The 23,909-nt window shown below is 58.6% G+C and overlaps 1 protein-coding gene across 1 annotated transcript in view; it reads right to left on the reverse strand.

Moving 5' to 3' along the window:
* Positions 1–3,509: 3,509 nt before the first annotated feature.
* Positions 3,510–23,909, reverse strand: part of TPO (thyroid peroxidase) — a 44,919-nt gene continuing 24,519 nt past the window's right edge. The window contains exons 6-17 of the mRNA XM_019646284.1: positions 20,667–20,796; positions 20,033–20,239; positions 18,481–18,993; positions 14,581–14,839; positions 13,169–13,339; positions 11,985–12,222; positions 10,915–11,123; positions 8,507–8,677; positions 6,981–7,112; positions 5,324–5,423; positions 4,744–4,852; positions 3,510–4,003 (exon numbers count right to left, since the gene is read on the reverse strand). Of these exons, the coding sequence (XP_019501829.1) occupies positions 3,965–4,003; positions 4,744–4,852; positions 5,324–5,423; positions 6,981–7,112; positions 8,507–8,677; positions 10,915–11,123; positions 11,985–12,222; positions 13,169–13,339; positions 14,581–14,839; positions 18,481–18,993; positions 20,033–20,239; positions 20,667–20,796 (2,278 nt within the window). The 3' untranslated portion in view covers positions 3,510–3,964. The remainder of the gene's footprint in view (positions 4,004–4,743; positions 4,853–5,323; positions 5,424–6,980; positions 7,113–8,506; positions 8,678–10,914; positions 11,124–11,984; positions 12,223–13,168; positions 13,340–14,580; positions 14,840–18,480; positions 18,994–20,032; positions 20,240–20,666; positions 20,797–23,909) is intronic.

The raw sequence follows: 23,909 nt of genomic DNA on the forward strand, positions 1-23,909 counted from the left end.
AAAATAATTTCATTCTTTTGAAATGACCTATTCTGTAACAGTGCACTTTCCTCCACCAAAAGTTGTAACAAGTTGAAATGTAACAGAAACAAAAACTGTCAGGTTACTGTGTTGTACAAAATTTAATTTATGCGATTTTTGGGGATAAGGCCTTTCTTTTTATTTCCACAATTTCTATTACTGCATCGACACAGAATGTTCTTTCTTCAGATTAAAAACAAATTCAAAACTCTTTAAAGGATACTGTTAAACAACATGAACAGTTGGTCCCTAAGAGGCACCCAAAATCAGATGTAGAATCTATCGAGAATGTCGCTCATGTTAAACCACAGCAAAGACCTTCCCGTCTGCATCGTAGTTTAGACACCTCACTGATTGGTTATTGTTTTGCTTTAGTTTTAAATGTTTGCTTATACGGCAACAATATCTTTCCATCAAAAAGAACTACTTGGCTATGGCCAGCATGGCGGCCCCCTCTTTTTCATGGGTGCAGGAGCGGGGCTCACAGCAGGTGCTGCTGGGCTCTGCTCCTGATGCGCTATTGTCCCCGGGCCTGGGTGTCAGCTGAGAGGGCCGTCAGCACCTGTGCGGTGTCCACTGCCTCTCCCTGTCCCGGGGTGCCTGCAGCTTCCGGGGATTGGTCCTGCTGACCTGGGACCTGCAGGCTAGTTCCCCTTGGGGCCACCCGCCAGTAGCCTATGCAGGTTACACCCCAAAGGGCTTCCGAAGTCTGGGAGACGCGGAGGAGAGCCGCACGCCCCAGCCTGCCTCGTGGCACTTTGTCCCCCGCTTGCTCTCACCCCAACGTCAGTGCACAAGGACCCCAGGTGCCCAGGTGGCTGGACAGACAGTGTCTACAGACAACATTGCAAAGCAGGAGGCGCAACAGTGGGGCCTGCCCCCTCTGCCTGATGTCCCCGTGCAGCCGGGCTTCGGCTGGTTTGGGCCACAGCTGTTTCCAGGGCTTGGCTGCGCCTGGAGGGACGGGTGTGTGCGCTGTCCTTACGCTTTAGCTTCTGTCCCTGCTTGTCACCCCATGCTGTCCACTGCCCGGGTGCCTGGTCAGCAGTGGGTTAGTGAATGAGGCCAGAGGGTCTGCGGGCATGAGTGGGGGTCCTCGGCCTCAGAAGGCACCGTAAAGCCGCTGCTGGGCGTGTGAGGTTCTCAAGCTTGTCTCGGGCTCAGCAGGTCACAGGACACCAGACCCTTCGACCTCACGGCCCAGTGACGAGGCGGGGATGTGTCAGCTGGGAGAAAACAGAGGCTGCCGCTGTTCAGGGCCCTGGAGCCGCTCAGGGGCTGCGTCGGGACTCAGCAGGGCCGTGTGTGCCCCCCGCCGGCCAGCAGGGGGTGCTGTCTGCCAAGGGAACAGTCCTCCTGGCCCTCGACAGGGAAAGGCCCAGAGCCAGTCCTGGAGGGGCTGCTCCAGCAATGTGCTCAGAGGGCGCCTTCGGGGGACGGGAATGCCAAGGCCAAGAGGCGGCCGGCTCTCAGCCACTGGACCCGCGTTCGTCATGAGCAGAGGTTTAAAGAAGACGACGACACCATCCAAACAGCAACCAACTTGACACATGTGGGTTTGGGGGGTGGCGGGGTGGTCAGCTGCCTCAGCGGCAAGCGCTTCCTCCAGGAGCCGCCTGTGAAGTGTGCTTCGTGTCTGCTTGAACGGACGTCTGCTGTGTGATGCCAGGACTCAGCTCTTCCCCCACAGGGCCAAGCGGCCGCACGCAGGGAGATATTTGGGGACTTCCTGTGCTCGTCCCTTGATGTCATCATCCCATCGACAGGCCAGTCCACTGTCAAATTTCACCGTCCCATCCATGAATTCCCAGAGATAATGAGAATGAACGCAAGGGCCGCAGACGCAGAGGCCTGAACGGAAGCCGACGGCCCCCTGGGCACCCAGCCCGGCGACAGAGCCTTTCCGTTCAGACTTCCAGGTACAGAGGGTCCGGGCGAAACCATCACCGATCCTGACAGCAGCTCAGCCACACTCCGCCCCCAGCAGAGGCACGAACCCCAACCATCTACCTTCACGACAGCAGGGACTCTGACCAGTGAGGACGGCGAGCGGTGCAAAGGCCGAGCGTGGGGCCCCCGCTGCGCAGCGTGGGGACTGCGCGCCCCGGGCCTCGTATGTGGTGGGCTGCGGCTCCGGCTAACTGCTCGCTCACTGACGCGGCTTAGGAGGCACAGATGAAGCACGCAGGAAGGGACAGACGCAGACGAACACGGCGAGGTCTGGCCGGGCAGAGCCCAGGAGCTGGGCCGAGGGGCCATTCCCGGGTGCAGACAGCAGCACGAGGCTCTGCCGGGCCGAAGTCCACTTGTCAGTCAGCGTCACCCCCACCGCTTTGCTTCTTGGCAGGAGTTATTCGGAGATGCAGGGCCCGCCCTCCTCCAGCTGGTGGCGGTGCGCCTGAGGTTCCTTGTCTCGCTAGGTGCCCTCGCCACCGTGTGACAGAAAAGCTGAGCCAGGCTACGTGGGGGACGGGTGGTCCGTGGGCTTTGCCAGGATGTCATCAATGGAGGTTGAATCATTAAGTCAGGGCGGGCATCGTATTGACAAGAACATTTGGGGACAGAGACAAGGATGCCCTAGGAGCTGTGGGAACCAGCGCCGTGTCGTTAGGTTATAAAAGGTAAAACCCACTTCTCTACATGACACCAGCTTTGTGGGGAGTCCAAGCAAACGTCACACACCCCTCGCCACTGACCCCGCTGGCGTGTCCACTCAGTGCTGCCTGCACAGAAGTCCTGTCTGTCTGTCACTAAGTGCTGTCCGTGTCGGTGACGCACGGGCCCCAGGGCGGACACACGTCCCTGCGCCTGGTGTTCATGCAGAGGACGGGGGTGTGTTGTGGGGCTCAGGGCTGCCAGCTCTGCCACCTGTGGCTGTCACCTCTGCAGGCCACTCACCTATGTGGCTCAGTCACTTCGTGTGCTAAACGGTGACAGGGGCTGCTTTGGGGTTGAGGGGACTAAAGCTCCCCTGGATTGCCCTCAAGTTCAGGGGGCCCTCAAAGGATAACCAGGCTGTTACCCAGGCGAGGGGGACGTGAGAGGGTCGGTGGCAGGTGGGCCCTGGGAAGTGGAGGCCTCAGTTCTATCCTAATTTTGTCAGCAGATCTCTCCATGATGGCGCAAACCACCCCCTCACACCTTCTTTTGGTCCTAAAAACCACAGCCGTCCTGCCGCACTTCCAGGAGACCCCGAGTTACGCTCCCGGGACAGGAGGGAACAGGTTGGGGGCTCTGGGCATCCGAGCGTGACCCGAAGCGGCCCTGAGATGCACGAGGCTGGTGCGTCCATCAAGAGTCAGCAGAGAAGAGACAGTGAGCAGGCAGGCAGGGAACTCTGGGGCGAAAGAAGGGATTTCAGGAGAAGGGAGAAAATTAAACATAAAGAAAAAGTGAGATATGAGCATGGTGAAAACAATGTTTCCCTATTTATTTGGCTGGAAGAAAAAGTTTACAAATGTGGATGACATGTAAACGCCTTTTTATGGAGGTCCCCAGGAGGACCCGCAGGCAGTGTTTACCACAGAGAGCGGGGCCACCGTGAGGTGGGCGTCTGTTCAGCCCATCGTGGCCGGCACGGGACACTAGATTGGCCTTTATTTGGAAAACAGCCTCATGGTGACTTGGAACACAAAACAGTCCTGAAGCAGCGAATGTCCAGGTCAGCGTGTCCTGGTCACGCACCCGACGACGTGCAAGGGTCCTGTCACTCTGTGTGGTCACCGTCCCATGGAACTCAGAACAAGCGTGGATCACGTCGCCTTGGCCTCTCCAGCAGCAACACACGCTTTCTACAAGACGGGGCGCCGGGTTGGCGTGGCTTTAATAAACAAAGGGCCATTTCGAGATCAAACATCTTCCCTCATCATCTGGGGAAGGAAATTCCTGAGTCGCTGGGCCGCGCGTGGTGACACGGGGCTTCCGCGTGGACGGCGGCCGCGTGCTACTCGCAGAGAAGGATTTGGGATCCACAGGCTGGGTCCTACAGGAGAGAAGGGACTTGAACACACGGACACACGGGAAATCCAGGCTGGGCCCTGGGGTCTCCGTCAGGCTGACGAGGTGCCGAGGAGGGGGGTGCGGGGGGGGGTTCTCGGCTCCGGGCTGGGGGGCTGGTGCCAGCACTGACTCGTCTGCAGTGACCCTCCCCGGACAGGACTGTCTCAGCTCTGAGCAGCCCTTCTGCTTCTGACGCACCCCCACCCCCCCGGGGGGTACAGAGCGACTTTCTACTATAGCAGCTCCTGGGGCCTTGCATAGAAGGTCGAGATGGTACGAAGTAAGTTTACACTGATTTTCTCTCACACTGATTATAACGATTTCATTTTGAAAGAAGCACGTTTTAAAAGCCAGCATTTTCTTTCTGCCTCTGGTTCATTTCCTTTCGGCCTTCAGCCAGCACTGGAGACGGCGTGGACGCCAGCGCCCCAGCTGGGACAGCGTCGTGCCGACGGAAGGCGGGTCCGTTCCACGCACGGCGGCTCACTCATCCTGATCTGTCTACGCTTTCTTAAAAGTAGGTTCAGGTTTTCACAATTATCCTTCTTGTATAAATACAGTTTGTATAAGAAAACACACAGCAGGGCATGGGGACCGTGCCCCGAGCAGAAATAGAGAAGGACCCGTGTGTGTTTGCACCAACAACGAGGACACTTGTGACGGCTCCCTGGGCCTCACAGAAACACCGGGCACTGCAGACCAAGCAGACGAGGTGCCACCTACCTGTTCGGCGCCCGGAGCGGGCTCAGCACACTGCCTGCGTCCTGACGGGCAGGCGGCTGTCCCGTCTCCCTCTGTGATTGGCAGCGAGGACTGAGAGGCACAGTGTGTCCTGCAGATAAGCACACGCCGAGTTGACACTGTCACTACGTGCCCTCCAAACCGTCATCACTGTCAGATGACGACACTGCCCGGCGGTGGCCGGGGAGGCGGGTTAACAGCTAGGACCCCATCACCGCCCGTGAACGCGCTCACCCACGGCCACACTCTGCCCCGTCCCGGTGGCACTAGACTCTAATGAGGTGTCCGTGCGGCTCTGTCACACTGTCACAAATCCAGTGTCCCTGACTGGCTGCCCATGGACGGCCGATGCCTACGGTGAGCGAGCAACCGTCCCACGTTACTGTTTAAAGTGCAACGTGAGAACCCAGAGGCCTCGACTTGGTACAAAGCAGCCTGGCAGACGTGCAGGGAGTGGGGCGGCGGGGGCAATGCATTCCGGCCTCAGAACACCAGCAACGCCATCGCCAGCCCGGCTCCCGCAGGGGAGGCAGGCTCGTGCCCGCGGAAGAGGGGGACTTACCACCTGCAAATCACCGTCCAGGTGAGGCCCGCCAGGCCGCCGACCAGCAGGGCGCCCAGCGCGATGGACGCCACGGACGCCTTTGGGAGCCTCCCGGAGTCTGGAGTGGGGATGAGCCAGTTAGAGGGCTGGCTGGGCCAAGGGCGGCGTGCAGGCCCGACCCCAATCCTGGCCCGGGTGGCCTCATGTGACGGCACGACGCACTGAGGGGCCCAGTCCGCCTGGAAGCAGCGTTCACACAGACAAGGTCCCCCAAATGTGAGGGTAGGGGACAGCTTGCAGAGCAGACGAGGCCCTTGGCTTTTTCCAGGTGACGGTGCTCTCCGTGCAAACACTCTCCCTCCCAACAAGGAGGGTGCTGTGAGCGTCACTGCAGAGGTCCTGGGGGCGGGGGTAGAAAGTGGGTGCAGCGGGGCTGTGACAACGGGCAGATGGGAGGGGGAGCACAGTGTGATGGGTGAATTCACGCCCTTGGTGCCTCTGCGTCCCCAGGAGGAGGTCCCACCACTCAGGGAAGTGCTGTCTCTGCCCGTGGGCAGCCGTGGGGACAGACGGCAGCAGATCCCCCACCGTGGGCGCGAGTGCTTGTTCTAGAAAGAAACTGAGCGGGACTGGCAGGAGTCGGGGCACACAGGCCTCGCTTGGGGGGCGTGAGGCAGAGGCTGCCGGGGGGGCTGGGTCCCGGGACCCTCCGCTTCTGGTGACCGGACCTCAGGAAGTGCTTCTCCCCACCGGGCCACCCTAAAAACACGGGGACAGACTCGGTGGCGCCTCCCCCTCCATCAGGTCCTAGGTCTCCACTGCCCACGTGAGGCGAGGCCGTCGGGGGCCAGCGGGCTTCGGACACACGGCCCCTCTGGTCACGGCTCCTTGCTGGCTTTCTGTGCAGGCGCCGGGCCCCCATGCAGCTAACTGGGGGCTCGCCGCGTCCTGGCTGGCCGTTCCGTTCAAGGGCAGAGGCAAGTCCCACTCACCCTGCGGCCCAGGGCTCGTGCACGCTCATGACAGATGCTTGACGAACACTTTTAGATCGAATGGACGATGCTTGGGGACATTTAGCACAGCAGGTGGTGAGGGACCCCCTCCCTGACCTCACTTTGGTCAGGCTGCTCCGAGGCCCCCTGCTCGGCCAGGTCTGGACCCCCACCCCCACCCTGTCTAGCCCAGTTCCTCCAGCACTTTCCCTCCACAGGCGCCCTCACTCTGCCCGCTGTCCGTGACCACCAGCGGCCTTTGCGGCACGAAACTCCTGCAGAATGTGATACAGTCTGTCCTGCCCTGTTGACAAGTATCTGCGTGTGGCTTTTCTTTCAGAAGAGCTAGAAACCAAGTTACGAACCCTAGACCTGTGACTGAGTGGCACTGTGACCCCCAGCAAGTCACTTAACTCTGCTGTTCTGTCCCTAGGGGGACATCATGCTGAGCTCACGGAGGTAATTCACGGGGGATGGCAGTGCGGATGGTTTGGATGGCGCCTAGCACTGTTTCCACAACGTCTTGGTGTAAATACGGACCGATGCCTCCTGCTCCCAGCCCGCACCGAGCACGCAGCAGAGTGGACACACTCGTCACCAGCTACAGCCAGAAGGACCCGCCGTCGTCCCTAAGGGTGCCCTGTGCCCCTCCTAGGCCAGGCACATGAGGCGCGTGGTCTCACCTACACATGTCCTTCCGTCTTCTGCTAACACGTAGGGGTCCGAGCACTCGCACTGGAAGCCACCCTTGGTGTTCCTGCAGCGAGCGGACGAGTGGCAGGGAGGGTCTGTCACGTCCGCACACTCATTGATGTCTGCACAAAACACAGAGGCCGGGCCCTCTGAGCAGCAGGCAGCGTCCCCACCCTCCACCTCGGTGAGCTCCTGCTTGGGGGAGCCCTCCCCACAGAGGCCAAGGCTGTGCCCCCAAGGCTGCGTCCCCAAGGCTGCATCCCTAGCCAGGAAGAAGGGGACGTCACCCTCCGTGGTCCATGGTCAGGGTGGCGCCTGTCAGCTCCCTCTGGCCCCTCCGACCCCCCACCCCCAGCAGCATCTTCGGGCACTGATGCTGACCCGCCTGAGCCGCCTGCACGGGCTTGACGGGCAGCAGCCTGGCGCCCGGCCTCCCTGGGGAGCTGGTGCTTTGCTCACTGGTCAGACTGCACGGCGTGCAGGACACGGGATGGTGGAGGGTGTCAGCTCATCACAAGTGGACAACCGAGGGGGGCCTGGGCCCTATGCTCCCCCCTCCCCTGTCCCCAAACACTGCCATCAGCCAGGCGTCCGCGACGCAGCACCCACCCTGCAGAGTGCAAAGGGGACCTGTGCTGCCTTCAGAGCCTCCTGCCTAAAACCTACGGCCGTCACCGCACTCCCGAGGTTCCCGTTCCCAATTGACGCGCCGGCTGCCTCCTCTCAGACAGCGATCCTTTCTGGCCAATTCCAGGAAACCGGGAGAGCGTTGGAGGAGAAGTACGTTGCATTACTAATGCACGTTGTATAAACACCATTAAATGTCACATGCATGTTCTTGGGGGTCCTCTGTCCAGAGGGACTAGAAGGAACTCATGTCAGCTTTACGGCCAGCCAGGCCAGGCTCTGCGCCTCACTCTAGTCTGGGACCCTGGTGCCACCAACACACCCGACAGAAGGCGGAAACGGAGACAGGTCGAGGGCCACCCAGGTGGAAAAGCTGGATTCGTGAGCACCAGCCAGGACTGGCCCGACTCCGGCCACGGGTTCCGCTCACCTCCCAGCACATGAACGGGAGTGTCTGAGCTGGCGCTGTGCTTGCGGTGACTGCACATGAGTGAGGGACATGGGCCTCAACCTGCTGGCCACGGGAAGTGACGTGAGGGGGGCCGGGGTCTCGTCCTGACGCAGGGCCGCAAGTGGGGTGCTTGCCGGCCGCCCCCCAGCCTGACCTACAAACGGGACGAAGCGTGTTTCTTTCTCTTTCCTGGTCCCCGTCACCCTGTTGAGCACGTCTGATGTGACGGTCTTGATGCTTCACTACCCAGCGAGGTGTCAGCTTGGGAACATGGCCAGCTAAGGGGACAGCACTTGAACTCCACGCCAAGACAGCCCTGGGAAGGCAGCTGTGCTCAGAGGCACCTTTTCGTGAATGAGTGACAGCTGTTCCTAATTCCTATCTAGAAACTGCAGGTTTGGCAGTAAAGCCATGAAAAGACACAGCTAAAGGACTGACCTTTACAGACAGGGGGCTGGGAATCCCATCCTTGGTGGGTGCAAGCGATTTGCTCTCGTCCTTGAAGCTCGAACCCGTGACGGCAGGCGTACACCACCACGCGTCTGCCAGACTCATTGCAGAGCACGAAGTCCCCGTTGTCCACTCTCCCCGGGAAGCCACACGTGTCATCTGTGCAGGGTTCAAAGATAGTGCTGTAAACACACTGTCGCTGTCATCCACCTCCTCTTAGGACTGTCCCCACCTCTCTGGGCCTCACAAGGACTCCACGTTTGCCCATGTCGCTCTCCCACACACAGACAAAGCAGTTCCGCTCCCAGTAGTGACCGTCCAGCCACCATCTAGCCGCTGGCCTATGGAAGTCCCTTCTCGCTCACTGTCCCCTGTTCACCTTTGAACTCTCTGATCAGGCCCTATTCTCCACTCCAGCACTGCTTGTTTCAAGGCTGACAATAGTCCCTCGGTGCCAAAGGCCATGAGCAGTTTCCAGGCGCCTGTCACCGGGCCATCGCCATTGGCAGCCCCTAACGCAGCCGGTCACACCCTCTGTGAAGCCGCCTGCAGCCGGTGTCCCCAGGAGCTCCTGTCAGCATCGCGCCCTCCCTGCCTTCCGAGTGGGTCCCTGACTCAGGGCTTGTCCCTTCCAGAAGCACTCACCCTGGTTTGTGTCATCGGTTGTCAGCATTAAATACGACCTCTGCAGGTGGGCTTACAGAGGAGCCCCACCTCTGTACCCTCTCCCTGGATTTCCACTCTTCCTAGCCGGCCACCTTCCACTCACCTCTGCTCGCACGTCCAGCGCGCAGCCCGCCTGACGTGTCCACAGCTGGTGCCTGCGTTCTGGCCACACCACACGAGCCCGCCTTCCCCAGGGAGGAGGGGGCTGATTGGACCCTGTTGGCTCCCCAAGGCCCCTCCTTCAGTCGGGCCGCCATCAGCCTCCCAGGAAGCCCCGTGGCTCTGTCCTTGGACCCCCTGGCATCTCCTGCCGCCGCCACCTGGGGCCAGGCCACCTTCCTCTCTTCCAGGGACTGTCACAGCGGCTTCTGCTGGTTCTTCCCGTGTCTGCACTGCCTCCACTCACATACATTCCCAGCAAGTAGCCAGGGGTCCCCATCAAGGACGTGCATCCCCCACAGAAAACCTGCCACACCGTCTCACTCAGAATAACAGACGAGCCTCACAGGGGCTGAAGCCCCTGTCACTCCCCCGGTCTCGTCACCTCACCTCCTCGCTTACCCCTCAGACTGGCCTCCTGGGACCCCAGGACTCCGGGCACGACCTGGCCTCACGAGGTGGTGGGAAACCACAGCCTCTCGTGGAGCCTTCGCTCGCGAGGCCCTCAGCCCTTCACCCCGTGGCCCTGCCCGTGGACGTGAGGACACGAGTAGCTCGTCACACCACTGTTAATACGTCGTCTAACTTCCCTACCCAGAGCGTCAGTGCTGTGAAGGCAGAGATGCGGTGTGCGTGCGTGTGTACGAGTGTGCATGTGTACATGTGTGTGCGCATGTGTGTTCATCCGTGCGTGCATGTGTGCATATGTGTTCATGTGTGTTCATCAGTGCGTGCATGTGTACATGTGTGTGCATGTGTGTGATCATGTGTGTTCATTCCTACAAATGTGTCCCCGCACCTGGAAAAGTGCCTGTCACGTAGGAGGTAGCATACAGCAGCCCCAGTTCCTGCCTGGAGCCAGGGCACACGGCACAGAGCTGGCATCATCCGTAACAGCAGGACGGGACGCCACGCGTAGCCGAGATTCGAGAGAGGGAATTTGATGTGCGTGACAGGACGTGTAGCACAAAAACGGGAGCTGAAGCCCCGCTGTTAGGTCTTGGCTCTGTCGTTTATTAGAAGAGAATTTGGTGGGCGTAACATTAAAACGGAAGCCTCTGCGTTCCTAAACCGAGTCCTAAATAAGCTTCCGGTGCCTGGTAAGTCTCATCCTCCCAGAACCTTCTTTTCTGTCACCGAGTGTCGGCTGCCTGATTTGGACCCCGACCTGCTGCTTCTCAGCCAGAGTGGACTCTGCCCGCCCACTCCTCAGCAGCTGTCTTGTATTTGTCTTTGGTTGTCACAACTCAGTGGCACCACCGGGACCTAGCTGGTGCACCACATCCTACAGAGCACAGGACGGACCCCGAAACACAGAGTGAGCCCCGAGATGTCACTGGTGTGGGGCTGGGAGCTTGATCTACGCGTTCACTCAGCTCGTGACACACAGGACGATGTTCTCTCCTAGGGGTTATCCAGGCTGGGGACTGTTCCTCCCTCACCAGGGAGGACGCAACCTGAAGTTGCAAGCTTCGCTCTCCCATTATTTTCTTCAAATGAGCTAATTTGAAACTGCTTCTTTGAGGGGTTACGCTGTGGGAGCTACGTAGCTAAAGCGGGGTGACAATTACCTTGGGGAGTGGCCTCCCTCCACGCCTCCAGGTTCAGGCCCGGGATATCCTCACACAGCTCGAAGTCCTGGGGGAATCTGCCAACTCGGAAGGCGTCGGCGGGCACGCGGGGGAGGCCGGTGTTGTCACAGATGACCCGGGACAGGGAGTGCCTCTGCAGCTCACGCCTCTGTGCCTCAGTAAACACGTGGCCGTTTTCCCACCAGAACCTCCGCAGAAGGAGAGAGCAGCAGGTGGTGACGAACATGTCCCTTTCCGAGTCAGTGCCTTCCCTTGTCCCAGAACACTTCAAGCCATGGGAGTTGGTAAAGGTAGAGCTTGAGTGAGACAATTTGTAGCGATTTCTCCCCAGGCTTTCTTAACTATCTGAAATGCTGCACCTGGGCCATTAATGACGTGTTGTATGGGGGCGACTCAGGACACGGCTGATGAGCTCTCTGATTAGAAAGACCGTGAATGTTCCTGAAGAGGAATTGGCCTCGGCCACAGCAAGCACAACACAGAGCTGGATGTACGGAGACCATTAAAATGGAAAGAAAGCATTTCCCGTTGTTGTATCCTCCACATCCCCGCTTCGTCGTGAGCTGCAGCATGTGGACACTGGAGCTGGACGCAGGGACAAGGACCTGGAGCACTTAGCTTGGGCTGGAGGCAGAGAGCAGCGTGTGTCCAGGTGGAACCCTCTGTGTCCCCACCCCTCGGCCAGCCTGACCCTCCCCGCTTCTGTGATGTGGCCAGAGAACATGTGGAGACACATGAGGATGTGTGAGAACATGTGAGGACACGTGAGGACACGTGAGGACAGCTGGAATGTCAGGGCCGTCTGGGTAGTTTCTTATCCACATGCTGCCTACTTAATCGTGTGACCATGTGATAAGGAGATGCCAACAAGGGTTCACACATTAAAATGCTCAGAAACACGCGCCTGTGTTACATGTATGCATCTCATTCTTACAACGCCCAGCAGCAGAGTGGGGCTAAACAACCTGCCTCAGGCCACATGACTTCAAATGAGCCGTGTGGACCGCCGCCGGCCGTGTGGACGCGGATGGGACTGGCCAGACACCTACCGGTCCCCGTCCCTCAAGGCCTTCATCTGTCTCCCAATGAGGCAGGCGAACAGGGGTCCCGTGCGAGCCCCCGGGAGGAAGTCCTCCACCAAGCCGCCCAGCCAGACGTCGATGTTGTCGGGGTGCTTGTACAAGTCCAGGAGCCTGTCAGCAACGCTCCCGCTGGCCACGGCGCTGCCCAGGTCGGCCCGGGTCTGCAGTCTGGGAAGGCCGCAGAACCCTCTCCACTCATTGTAGCCTGCGTGGGGCACAGAGCATGCTCGCCTGTCTGCCTCGCCTCTGCCGTGGCCACCGAGCACTGTGGCTGCAGCAGTGGGTCTTGCCCATAAACGCCCGCAACACAGAAAACCACGTCACCACCCCTGTCCTGCAGAGACGAACGTGCTGGAACATTCCAGACTTGCACGTCTCATCAAGAGCCTGTCCATAAACAAGCTGGGAGGCAGCAGCAGTGTGGCCCCCAACCCCCTACCTGGCTCGTGTCACCCGCCTGCCCTCGGCTGTCTCCACCAATCAGCTGCTACAAGCCTCACCTGCCCCGCTGGGTTCACCACGCTCCACAGTACTGTGAGGGTGACACGCACATGCATGTGCGCACACACACATGCACATACACATATGCACACACACACACAACACAGATGCACACATGCACATGCATACATATGCACAACAGATACACACGCACGCACGAATACCCAACATAGATACACACATTCATGCACACACACATGCACACACATGTATGTACACACAACACAGACACACAAGCACACAGATACACACATACACACATAACACAGATGCACACACATACACATACATATACATATACACACATCACACACACCAGACGTCGTGGCTATCTTGTCTGGCCAGCCTTCCACTGTCTCCTGTGTCGCAGCCCCTGGTCCCCGCTGCGCCGTGTGGCGCAGACACTGTGGTCTGCCTGGGACACAGCTCCCTGCGGACACTCTCCCTAGCACCCCGGCTGCTTGCTCACGGGGGGCCTCAGGCCTTCCGGTCGCTTCTGTCGCCTGGAAAAGCTGAGTGGGCTGCTCAGAGGAACAAACTAGAGAGCGTCACAAGCCTGTTTCTCACACGTTTGTAATTACAGCTCTATGGAAACGTCCTACTGCAGCCCAGGATGCCGGCTGGCGTGCCCACGTGGGCAGGAGGCTGACCTGGCAGGCCGTGGTCCCGGCCCCTCTGCAGGTTCAGCGATGCCAGGTCGAAGGTCCCTGAGCTGGACAACACGAAGAGCCTCTCGGTCAGCTCCTCATTCATCAGCTGGTCCTGCACCTGCAGCTTGGCCGGCCGTGCGAGCAGGCCCCTCACGAGTGGGTCCAAACCACCTGGAAGACACCCCGAGAAGGTGGTGGCTTCCGCTCTGTTCTGGAGACACGGAGGTGCCCAGACCTAAACTAGGCTTGTTTGGAACAAGTCGCTTTTCCTAAGTTCACCTCATGTGACTCCAAAGATTTTGATATTCTTGAGGCGCTGCCTGTCGGGGGCAGGCTCCTGTCTGGACCCCAAGGGGACTGGCCGTGTGTGTGGGGGTCGGGCCTGAGGGGACACGGAGATGGGGCCCTCGTGTGCTTGCTTGTTTCTGCAGCACAAATGTTACTGTCAGAGGCAGCACCTGCTGAATCTTACATCTGAAACAGTGAGAGGTGGCGTTGGCTAAGGAACAGCGAGGGTGCCCGGGGACCCCATGCCCTTCACCTCCAAAGCGCCAGTCACCCATGGGCCTCTTGGCAGGGCGATTCCCCCTGAGCTCCCTTCCACCTGTCACATGGAGCCCAGAAGTTGCGGCGTGCTTTGGTGGCCATCAAATGCTGGGGTTCCTGCTCAGCCCTGGACTCTCTCCCACGAGGTCTGCGTGAAAGCTTACATGGGGGCAAAGGCACATGTGGTGACTTCGTCCCCCTCTCCCTGCACCCCCACACCTGCTTGGAGCCAGCCACCCTTTGAGGAAGGCTAGAAGCTTCCAGCAGACACGCAGAGAGCACTGGGAAAAAAGAGCAAGACAGGAGCGAACTGTAATGGGTTTTCCAAACGATTCACCTCCAAATGCAACCCAGCTGCTCTGTTCCACCTCAGCCTATGCCGAGCTCTGCCGTGGAGCAGACAAAACGTTCATGGCAAAACCAATGGTCTTATTTACAATGTGCAGCATAAATGGAGGTTCCACTCAGCGGTTTGAGATAACAGGTGGGAGGTAAGCCACAGCCGGGCAGGAGTGACGTGGACGGGGATGGGAGAGGGGTAAGGAGTGGCCTGGGTCTGCAGGGGCCTGGCCTGAGAAGAGGCTCAGCCCTTGCACGGTGGCCAGGACTGCGGGCAGCTGACTGGCAGGGGCCTGAGGCAGCAGGATGGTGTGAGAGGGTTCACGGAATCGAGTGAATTCTGAAGAGCTTCGAAGACCTGACGAGCAGCTTAGCCTTTTCAAAGCTCTGTGTACATTTATTTTCTCCATAAACATGGTAACGGGCTGGTACCCGGCCAAGTGTCAACGTAAAGGGCAAAGGCACCCCCGGCTGGTCCCCGGGCTGCTCTGCGGAGCCTGAGGGGTGCCGTGTGGCCTGGGACGCACCTTCCTTGAGAAGCCTCCAGGGGCTGAAGAACGCGTCCTGCAGCGGCAGCTGGGGCAGGCCGGGGTGCTCCTGGAAGTGGGCGTCCAGCCGCCTCACCAGTGGGTGGACCGTGGCATGGCCGAAGCGGAAGGCGGCCGTGGAGAAAACGTTGGACACGGTGGGGTCCACGGTGGGGTTGTAGCCCTGGTAGGGACCCACATGCTGTCCGAAGGCCTTGGGGCCCAGGATTCTGGGGACGTAATCCCGCAGTGTGATAATCTACGAGAAAGGAGAGCCCACCAGCCCCTGAGCAGGGAGCGAAGGCAACACAGCCAGTGCCCGGCCCAGGCTCGGGGAGGGCCCCCCGCACTTCCTTGGGTCCCAAGTTGTCCCGGGATGGGGGGCATGCCTGCAGGTAAGGGGAGGTGAGCAGGTGAACAGCTGTAGCAACGCCAACAGTGCCAGGCTGGCTGACAGCTCTGCATCGACGGGTTGGGCGGGGCCCGCAGGGACGTCCCCAAACGCCCTGCAAGGCAGGCCAGGGGCAGGCGGCACAGTGGGACAGCACTGGGGACAGACGCATAATGCAATACACAGGATGTGCGATGGAGTCGAACACCTGAAACCTGTACATGTTTATGAAAATGTCACCACAATACATTTAATAAAAACATAAATAGAAACATGAAAAAGTTTCCGTCCAAACCGCCTGCTCCCTGCACACCCCTTCCCTGTGGCCACGGCATCGGCCCCAGGACTGACAGAAACCTGGGGCTGCAAGGACTCGGTTCCCGGCTCCCGGCTCCCGGCTCCGACCATGAGCGTGAGTCCCCGCGCCCAGCTGTGTGACGCCGAGGGCCGGGCAGACCTCCTGGTGAGTCCTTACCTGGAGAAGCCTCTCTTGGGGAGTTTTTGTGATAACAAGGACACATGGTTTTCGACGTTAGACATGTCAGTAGCATCACACACGCATGTAACTTCATGCAGCACATGATGTAGGTCAGACAACTCCGGCCCCCAGTGTAAAGGACATGAAACACCCGTCAAAGCTCACACGCGGTCTGGGAGCCGCTCGTCAATTAACCCTCACGCAGGAACTAAGATCCTGGGTGACTCCTCAGCTGTCTCCACAGCCACTGGTTAGTGCCCTGGAAGAGCCGCAGACACGCGGCAACACAGGGGCCACCAGGGGTGTCACCAGGGCTGAATGTGTGCTGTGGGTTTCACAGATGAGCCTGAACTCCCACTTCCCGTGCCACCTGTGGGGACGCATCGCCGTCTGAAACAAGAGGGCTGACAGCTCCTTCCATGATCGGACGATGGGACGCGGAAAGGGGACGGTCACTCACTTGACCAGGTCTCGTTAACGCGGTGCCTGCTCACTTTGCGGTCAAGGCCTCACTGAGCTTGTGTGCGTGGATACCCAGGAGTTCCGCTCACAAGCCTGACCTCAGAGTGCCGTCCCCAGGCGTTGGTGGGGCTGGTGGTGGCCGGGTGGCTCCTGGCAGTTCGGTGGCACAAACGTGGCACCACGCCCCGTGGAACAGACCGATTGCCGGTGGGTAACCTACGGTGACAGCAGCTTCCTCTCCCATGAAAATCTATCACCTGTTCCTTGAGCTCTTTGGGGATTGAGTCAAAGGCCAACAGAGCTGAGCGTCCTGTCGGTGGTGAGCCCTCACGCAGCCACCGGCCTCGTCACTGCGACCCACGTCCTGGTCTCGGGAGAACTGTGTACAGGGGCCTTCTTTCAGGTGCAACAGTATTTCAGTATCAAATTGTTTTGATATTTGAAGAGACTATTTGGCCAATAAGCTTCATGCAACGAGGTACAAACCAGTAGGAATGTTTCTACCCTAGACTCAGCCAATCAGCCTAGGAAGGCGAGCTGTTACCGTTCTCAGATTGTGTAAAAAGCAACAAACGACAACGGCATCCCTGCACTGTGCACCTCCGAATGACAAAATGTGTTTCCTCAATGTGTGACCTGTGCTTCGCAGGAGTGGAGGTGGCAGCACGCCCTGGAGCGTGGCTGCTGTCCCAGCAAGCAGAGGACGAGGGACAAGGCCCAGAAGACATGGGTGACAGGCCCTGTCCGGAGCCGGAAGCACCGTGTTCTTGATCAGCATTCGGTGCTTATGGTGTCACCTGCAGTACAGCCACCTCTGTCTGGGACTTCTCCGGCACAGTCGAGGGAGAGTGGCCCTTCCCGCAGCTCACGGGCGGCAGCTTCCTGCCGAGAACGGCCTTCTTCGGTGTCTTCTCCCCACAGGCCGGCAGCACGCGGGCGCTGGGATCGTGAGCACAGCTGGACGGGCCATCATGCGCCTCCCAGGCCCAGCGCACACCAAGTCCCCTTAGCGAGCGCGGTCCGCGTGCCTGTGGTCCCCACCCACCTTTCCGTTCGCCTCGCCCGACCCTCCTCTTGTCCACTGCTCGGACTCTCAGGATCTGACCTGAGGTGCCGCTGTGACGGTGCTGAAATGCCTGTGACTGTCCCCACGGCAGGCCAGCACCGCCCTGGCCGGTGGCCTTACACATGTGAATCACGCCAGCCCCCCTCGGAACGCCCATGGCGACTCTTCTGGAAGCCCTCTGGTGTGTCCGCATTCAGCCACGCGAGGCCAGGGCACCAGCCCCCCCCCCCCCCCGTCTCCTGAGGGCGGACGGCTGCCTCCTTTCTTCTCCCCAGCACCCCGTTGGGGCTCCACGTCCAAAGGGCGCTGCTCCCTCTGGCCCATCTCCCCCACCTCCTGGCTCCTCCAGCTCCCGCAGACACTGCCGGGCGTGGGCGTCTGGACCCCTGTGCCCTGCGTGGCCTGAGCACTGGGAGGATGGCCCAGCAGTGGGCACTGCCCGGGCAGCCGGGGACAAGGACCTGCAGCCGCCACCACGCAAACCAGTCCTGGAAGCACTAACTCGGCCACACAAGCCCCGTCCTCTGTGCTCGTCTGGACGGACTGGATTCCACTGGGCTCGGAGGTCAGATGATGTCTGACGAGCTCCTTGACTTTTACTCACAACCGTGACAAGGCACCAGGTCGTGACATACTCTGTCATCCACATTTGCTTAAATTCCCCCTCACAGGTTCCAACATGGTTGTGCTCCTTGCGTTTATTTGACGCATTCTGTCCGTCCCCATCTCTCGAGGGAGGTTGTAACTCAATGAGGGCGCTAGCTCAGCATTAAAGCGAGTCCAGTCGGTGTGTGTGTCAAGTCGCCATGTTCTACTCCAACTCCTGCACCACTCACACTCACACTCACACAGACACTCACACTCACACAGACACTCACACTCACACACACTCACACTCACACCCCACTGGCCACAGAAAACTTCTGAGATGCCCTAAATTAAATTAAATGACAGCAGGTCAGAGTGTGGGAAGAAAAGACAAGGAGTTACTGACATTATTCATAACTGGCCCACTTGACACTTCACCCACGGTCCTCTGATGCCACATTAAAAAATCATCATAAATGAAGAAAGAATTAAAACAGACTCTTATTTTCACTTGCTAATCGGCAAATGTCGCACAGACTGTTTCCCTTTTCACTTTCTCCGTTGTATATTTCTCCAAAATATAAAAAGATCAAAATCATTGGTGGACACGCATCTGAAAGGGTTGCCTGGCAAGGACTAAATGAGTTAAGGGAACCCCTAAGGCGCTTGGACCGGTCTGGGCACCAGGACAGCGGGGGTGAGCGGAGCCCCTCCCGCCGCTGCGCGGCTGTGGCTGCGTAGGTCTCCTGGTCGGGTGGCCGCCACCGGCCCCAGGCGGGACGAGCGGGACAAGGAGGCTTCGCCGCGCCCCCCGCGCGTGAAGCACCGCGCCCGTGACGGCTCTGCGGGCACCCGCTCGGGCGCCCCCGGGTCCCTGCGCCCACGAGGGCCCCGCGCCGCGGGGGCTGCGCTCACCTGGTGCAGGGCGCCCACGACCTTGCGCGCCTCCTGGTACGCGGCGTCGGCGCTCCAGTGCGGGTTGAGCGCCTTGAGCGCGGAGGCCAGGCGGTTGTGCTCGCGCAGCCACAGCGTGTGCAGCGCGGCGAGGGCGGGGACCTCGCTGGCGCGCCCGTCCCCGGCCAGGAAGCAGGGCCCGCGGCCCCGGGCGCCGGGCTCGGGCGCGCAGGCGGCCGGCGCCCGCGGAGGCGTGAAGGGCAGGTGGGCGCGGCCGGCGTCCCGGTGCCGCGCGTTGACGCGGAGCAGCCCCTCCGCGCTGCTCCAGTTGCGCAGCTGCGTCTCCAGGGCCGCGGAGCTGCCGTACACGGTGGACGCGTCCAGGAAGGAGCTCAAGCCGTTCATCTGCTGCCGCGGGCTGGCCGCGGACAGGTTGCCGAGGAAGGCGCCCTGGGCCCCGGTGCCGCAGGCCGCCGCCGAGCGGTAGAAGGGCAGACAGGCGGTGCCCGCGGCCAGCGACGCGTTGGCGGGGAGCTGCCGGGACGGGAAGCTCGGGTCACCTCCGCTTCTCCGCACCCCCTCAAGGGCCCCCGGGCCACGACCCTGTGTCCCCGCGACTCTCCCCGCCGCCCAGGGCCAGGGTGCGGAGGCGCGGGCGGAGCTGTTTGCTGTGACTGGAGACGCGGTGACGCTGCCCGTGTCCTGCTCCCCCATTTCTACTTTTGGTGTATTTTCAGCGCCTCGCCCGTCGAGGCCTCCGCTGGGCCCCGAGCGTCGGAGCGGCCGCCTGTCTCACCGGCCGGCCCACCGCAAAGCCCTTCCCCGCGGGGCCGCCCCGCGCGCCCAGCTCAGCGGCCAGAGCCGCTGCACACGCAGGCCTGGGGCACGAGTGTCAGTGAGGACACCAGCCCCAGTCTTCGCTCTTAGGTAGAAAACGTCCCTTGTCAGCTTCAAAGACGTTTTCTGAAGCGAAGACAGGAAAACCTGCCTGCACTGCCTCTTTCCCTGCTGAAAGGGGACAGTTACGCCGATATTGGTGGAGAAGGATTTTGCAGGGTCTTGGAATTCCACCGGCACCAGCTCTGGTTCCGGCAGGCTGCACCCCCGGGAGCCGCTCCCCAGGGACTTGTCTGCTATGTCCGCACCCGTGCACCGAGATTTAGGTCCCAGGGTGCTCTTAGCCTCGTTATTCATGACACCACCACCACCACAATGCCAAAAACAATTCAAATGCTCCTTAATAAGTGAACTGGCTAAGTAAGCGATAACATATGCACACAGCGAGAGAAGAAGCCATGAAGCGATGCAGTCCCAGCCCGTGTCCCGCCGTGGAGAGAAGCATGAGAACTGTTGCTGAGTGGCCCAGGTGCGGGACCACGCATGTAAGGCACACAGAGCGCGTGCACGCAGGTGTGTCCCTGTCACGTCCACGTTCACGCACAGATCATTTCTGGCAGGGTGCACAGGACGCTCTCAACTGCCGTTACCCCCGGGAACAGGACAAAGGGACTTCGTTGCTTGAGTTTTTCAAATGGCACTATTAGTTTCATGGTGAAAAGTGTGGAAATTCTACCTGTATGGGAAAACACGGGCTCCGGTTCTCACAGGTCAGCTGGCAATCGGCTCCTCCCCCGAACGGAGCTTTACTGGTGCTCTGCGGCGTGAAGGCTATGTCATGGTCAATGTATTGTCCCCACACCATCAGCAGGTCAGAATATTGGTCATCGTCTGTGACAGCCTCGTTGGGAACTTGAATGACTTGTCTGGTCACCTCCCGGACCTGGGTGAAAAAAAGTTATCAGCAGATTGGGTTTGAGTTTAGGGAAGAATTTGCCCCTGGAGTAGAGAGGTAATGGGCATCTTCGCACAAAGTGAGTGAATTGGTTAATGAGTGTGTCTGGACACGCCTCGTCTCCTTCCTACGAGGGAAGGGCTTCCTGGAATACACTGGAGTGACTGTCAGGAGGAGAGAGACTGACAGTCTCCATCACCCACTCACCAGCTCGAGGCGCTGGCCTTGCGAGCTCCAGTTCCTAAGATACAAAGTGAGCTGCGATGCCGCACCTCACAGGGGGCGAGGGTCTCAGGAAAACACGGCGCCCGCCCAGAGCCCGGGACACTGACCTAGAGCCCAGCTAAGCTCTGCTTCCTCCAGGACGGCGGGGCCTAACCCCACGAGTGTCCACACAGCATTCTGAGGTACCCACCGGGGGCAGGGGGAACCCATTGTACAAGAAGTGGGGGTTCCAGCCTCTGGGCTCGCTGACGCCATCTTCATAGGCAGGAGGCAGCCACCTGGCCAGGGCCGTGTTGGAGGCGCCCCACCTGGGGTGGTCTCTGCGGGAACAAGCATGCACTTGTGTGAGACGGGGGAGCGGGCAGGGAGCAGAAGTCCACGGACGGGGAGCCGTTCTCCAGGACAGCAGGCGGAGCTGGCTTCCCGAGGCCCTTGGCGTGAAGACGTCTCCAGCTCACACGCAGCAGGCCTCCCGGGGGGTGTGGACGTGGACGTCTCCAAGGAGGTAGGCCTGGGGACCCCCGTTCCGGATGCACCCTTCCCTCGGCCTGCAAGCACCCCTGTGTTTGAGGGGTCCCTCCTGTGGGTGTGCCGCTGGCACCTGCCCTTCCCACAGCCCTTCGCCTCCTCTGCTACCCTGTTGGGTGTGGTGGGGTCCTCCCTGGGGCACAGAGCTGTGGGGCTCCCGGCGACAGGCAGCGGGCACACTGCTGTGTGGGACGGCCTTTAATCAGGGTGACAGACAACACTCTCTCCCGTCGTGGAGATGGGGCTTCAGCACGAAGTTTCTGCTAACGGCAGGGCTCTCTGGAACTCGCTGGAAGGTTCTAGATTCTGAAGTGAACTAGTTGTCAAGGGAGCCTGTATTACTACATTTATTTGAATTAAAAATAAGTCAGGCCTTTCCTGGGGGCTTTGTCTGAGCTGTGAGAATGGGCTCAGCCGTTGGGGTGAATGGCAGTGTTGCCACCACAGCCTGGGCTGCGGCTTCGTTCCATTGGTCAAAGCATATTTTCACAAAAGTATAAAAAGCATGATGATGCAAAGTTGTGCTTAGTTTTACTGCGATCGAACCAGCGACTTCTGAGCACATTGTGCTAAAGAGGGCGCCTCTTAGTAACTGCACAGGTGTGACTGAGTGATGTGACTGACATGTCCTAGGACACTTTCCCGAAACTAAGAAAATAAAAGAGTCATGATTGGTAGTGAATTCCTGTGAAAATCAGGTGCTTTCTAATTTTTGCTAAAAAAAAAAGAATTAAAGGACAACCCGATTGAGTCATTTGCTGACAGATCAATAAAAGTAATTTTAGTGATAGCCTCTTTGTGTGTTCATTTCCTGATAAATCCCAGATGGGCTTTCGAGGACCAGGCCCATGGCTGCAACAGAGTGCGATGCCCTGTCCGCAGGGCACCCGAGTGAGCGCACCTGGTGTAAACAGGCTTGGAGCTGCCCTCGCCTCCGCCTCATTTTCTAGGGCGAGGGTGACACGTAACCCATGAGCCAGATGAAGAACATCTGAGAGTGAAACGGAAACTGCAAATAATGGATCACTTTGGGGGTAACACGTAGCAACAGGGGCCATCTTAGGTAGCCAGGCTCACGGTCACATGGTCAACAAGTGATTCCACCCAGCTGACCCATGAGCTACTGGAATGTTCTCTCCATCTTGTCATTAGGTTAATTCCAACAAAAATTTACTTCCCTGCTTAATTACTTATTGATATTGGCAACATATTTGTGCAGATTTGATCGATTGTGTCTTCAAAACAATTGTGAAAAAAAGTCTCAACCTCGAAGAAAATAATGACTGTTTAACACTTATGCGCTCTGGAAATTGTCTAAATATAAAATTTCAACTTATGAAATATAATATAAATATGCAAAATAAATACCTGGACATTTAAACATAACTACATGATATATTATATAAATGCATAAAAAATAAATGAATATGTAATGTTTATGTAAGAATGAAATCAGATTTTATAAATTTACAGAGCCTACATGAAGTAATGAAATATGTAAAAGGAGAAAATAAAAGACTTTCAATCATAAAATAGCCCACATTTGGAAACAAAATGATAGATGAGTTAGAATGGAAATATCAGTTGAAAGAACACCAAGAAAGGGGATTTTCTGTTAGAGAAAAATATGCTGTTTTTTGAAAATGGGTTATTTGGGTACAAAACTGCCATGGCAGCCACGTTCCCTTGACCTTTATCTCTGAATCCACGAGGGGAGGCCAGCAGATGGGCATCTGCGGGGCGGGACACGGTCTCTGCAGACAGAAGGGACGGGCCTCAGGTCGGAGGTTTGCAGTAGGCAAGTGGTGTCGGGCTCTGTGAGGTCACATGGCAAACTAATGAGAATGGGAAAAGGTGAGGATCTAGGCTTTTAAAGTTCCTTCAAGCATCTCATGGGCAGACACTTAGAAGACCACGGGAGTGACGTCTACAAGAGCTATGACAGGCCAAACGATTTTTCAAAACTCCTGGAGTGTTTGGAAATACAAGTATTTAAAAATTAGATTGTTTGTTTTGGTACCAAATTATTATTGTTTTTTTTAAATAACTTAGAAAATTTTCAATTACAGTTGAAATATGATATCATTAGTTTTAGGCGTACCACGTAGCAATGAGACATTTGCAGACCTTGCGAAATGACCCCCGATTTGTTGCATGCCAGGTGACCGCATCCGCAGGTGTCACCGTGCTGCTGGCTGAAGTGTTATTGCCACCGTGGACATGGCGTGTGTCAGCCACTCTCACTTCAGATTGACTCGGCTGGTCAGCGCAAGAACGGAAGGGGCCCTGTGCTCCGAGGACCGTTTGCCGCCTGGGCGACCAGGTCAGGGTGCTTGAGGCAAGTGCAGCACGGCCTGGCCTCGGCCGGGCTGGGCCGACACCGAGTGGATGCACGGCCCACCTGCACGCCTCCCTGTGACACACAGGGCTCCTGATACCAGGGAAGGGGTTTTATTGCTGCTGTCACTCACATCACTGCTCCTGTACCCAGGAGCCACTCAGGGATGACACAGCCACAGGCGGTGGGGGCTCCGAGTGCATGTCTGCGGGGACTGAGTCGGCTATTAACGCCTCACTCATCTCCAGCACCCAGAGGGGCTCATGGCAGCGAGATGGGACAGCGCTGCCTTAAATTAGCCGCATTCGTCAGCGTGGGGAGTCGGGGGGCCCTTTAATAAAGTTCCAGCGGCTCCCTGGAATGTAAGAGCAGCCTGGGAGTGCCCACATGCTTTTGTGGACATTCACTGGATGCGGCACTTGATTGTCGTAACCAGGGCCTCTGACGGCCCAGCAGGAACCCCGGCGAACGTGTGGTGGACACCCGTGGCTGCGCCCGGGGCCGTCTGGGGACTTGTGGCCCAATGCCTGGCGCTCCTCTGGCTCTGAGACGCGACTCGCTGTGACA

The sequence above is a fragment of the Hipposideros armiger genome, unplaced genomic scaffold (genome assembly GCF_001890085.2).
Source record: "Hipposideros armiger isolate ML-2016 unplaced genomic scaffold, ASM189008v1 scaffold_100, whole genome shotgun sequence".
Classification (NCBI taxonomy): domain Eukaryota; kingdom Metazoa; phylum Chordata; class Mammalia; order Chiroptera; family Hipposideridae; genus Hipposideros; species Hipposideros armiger.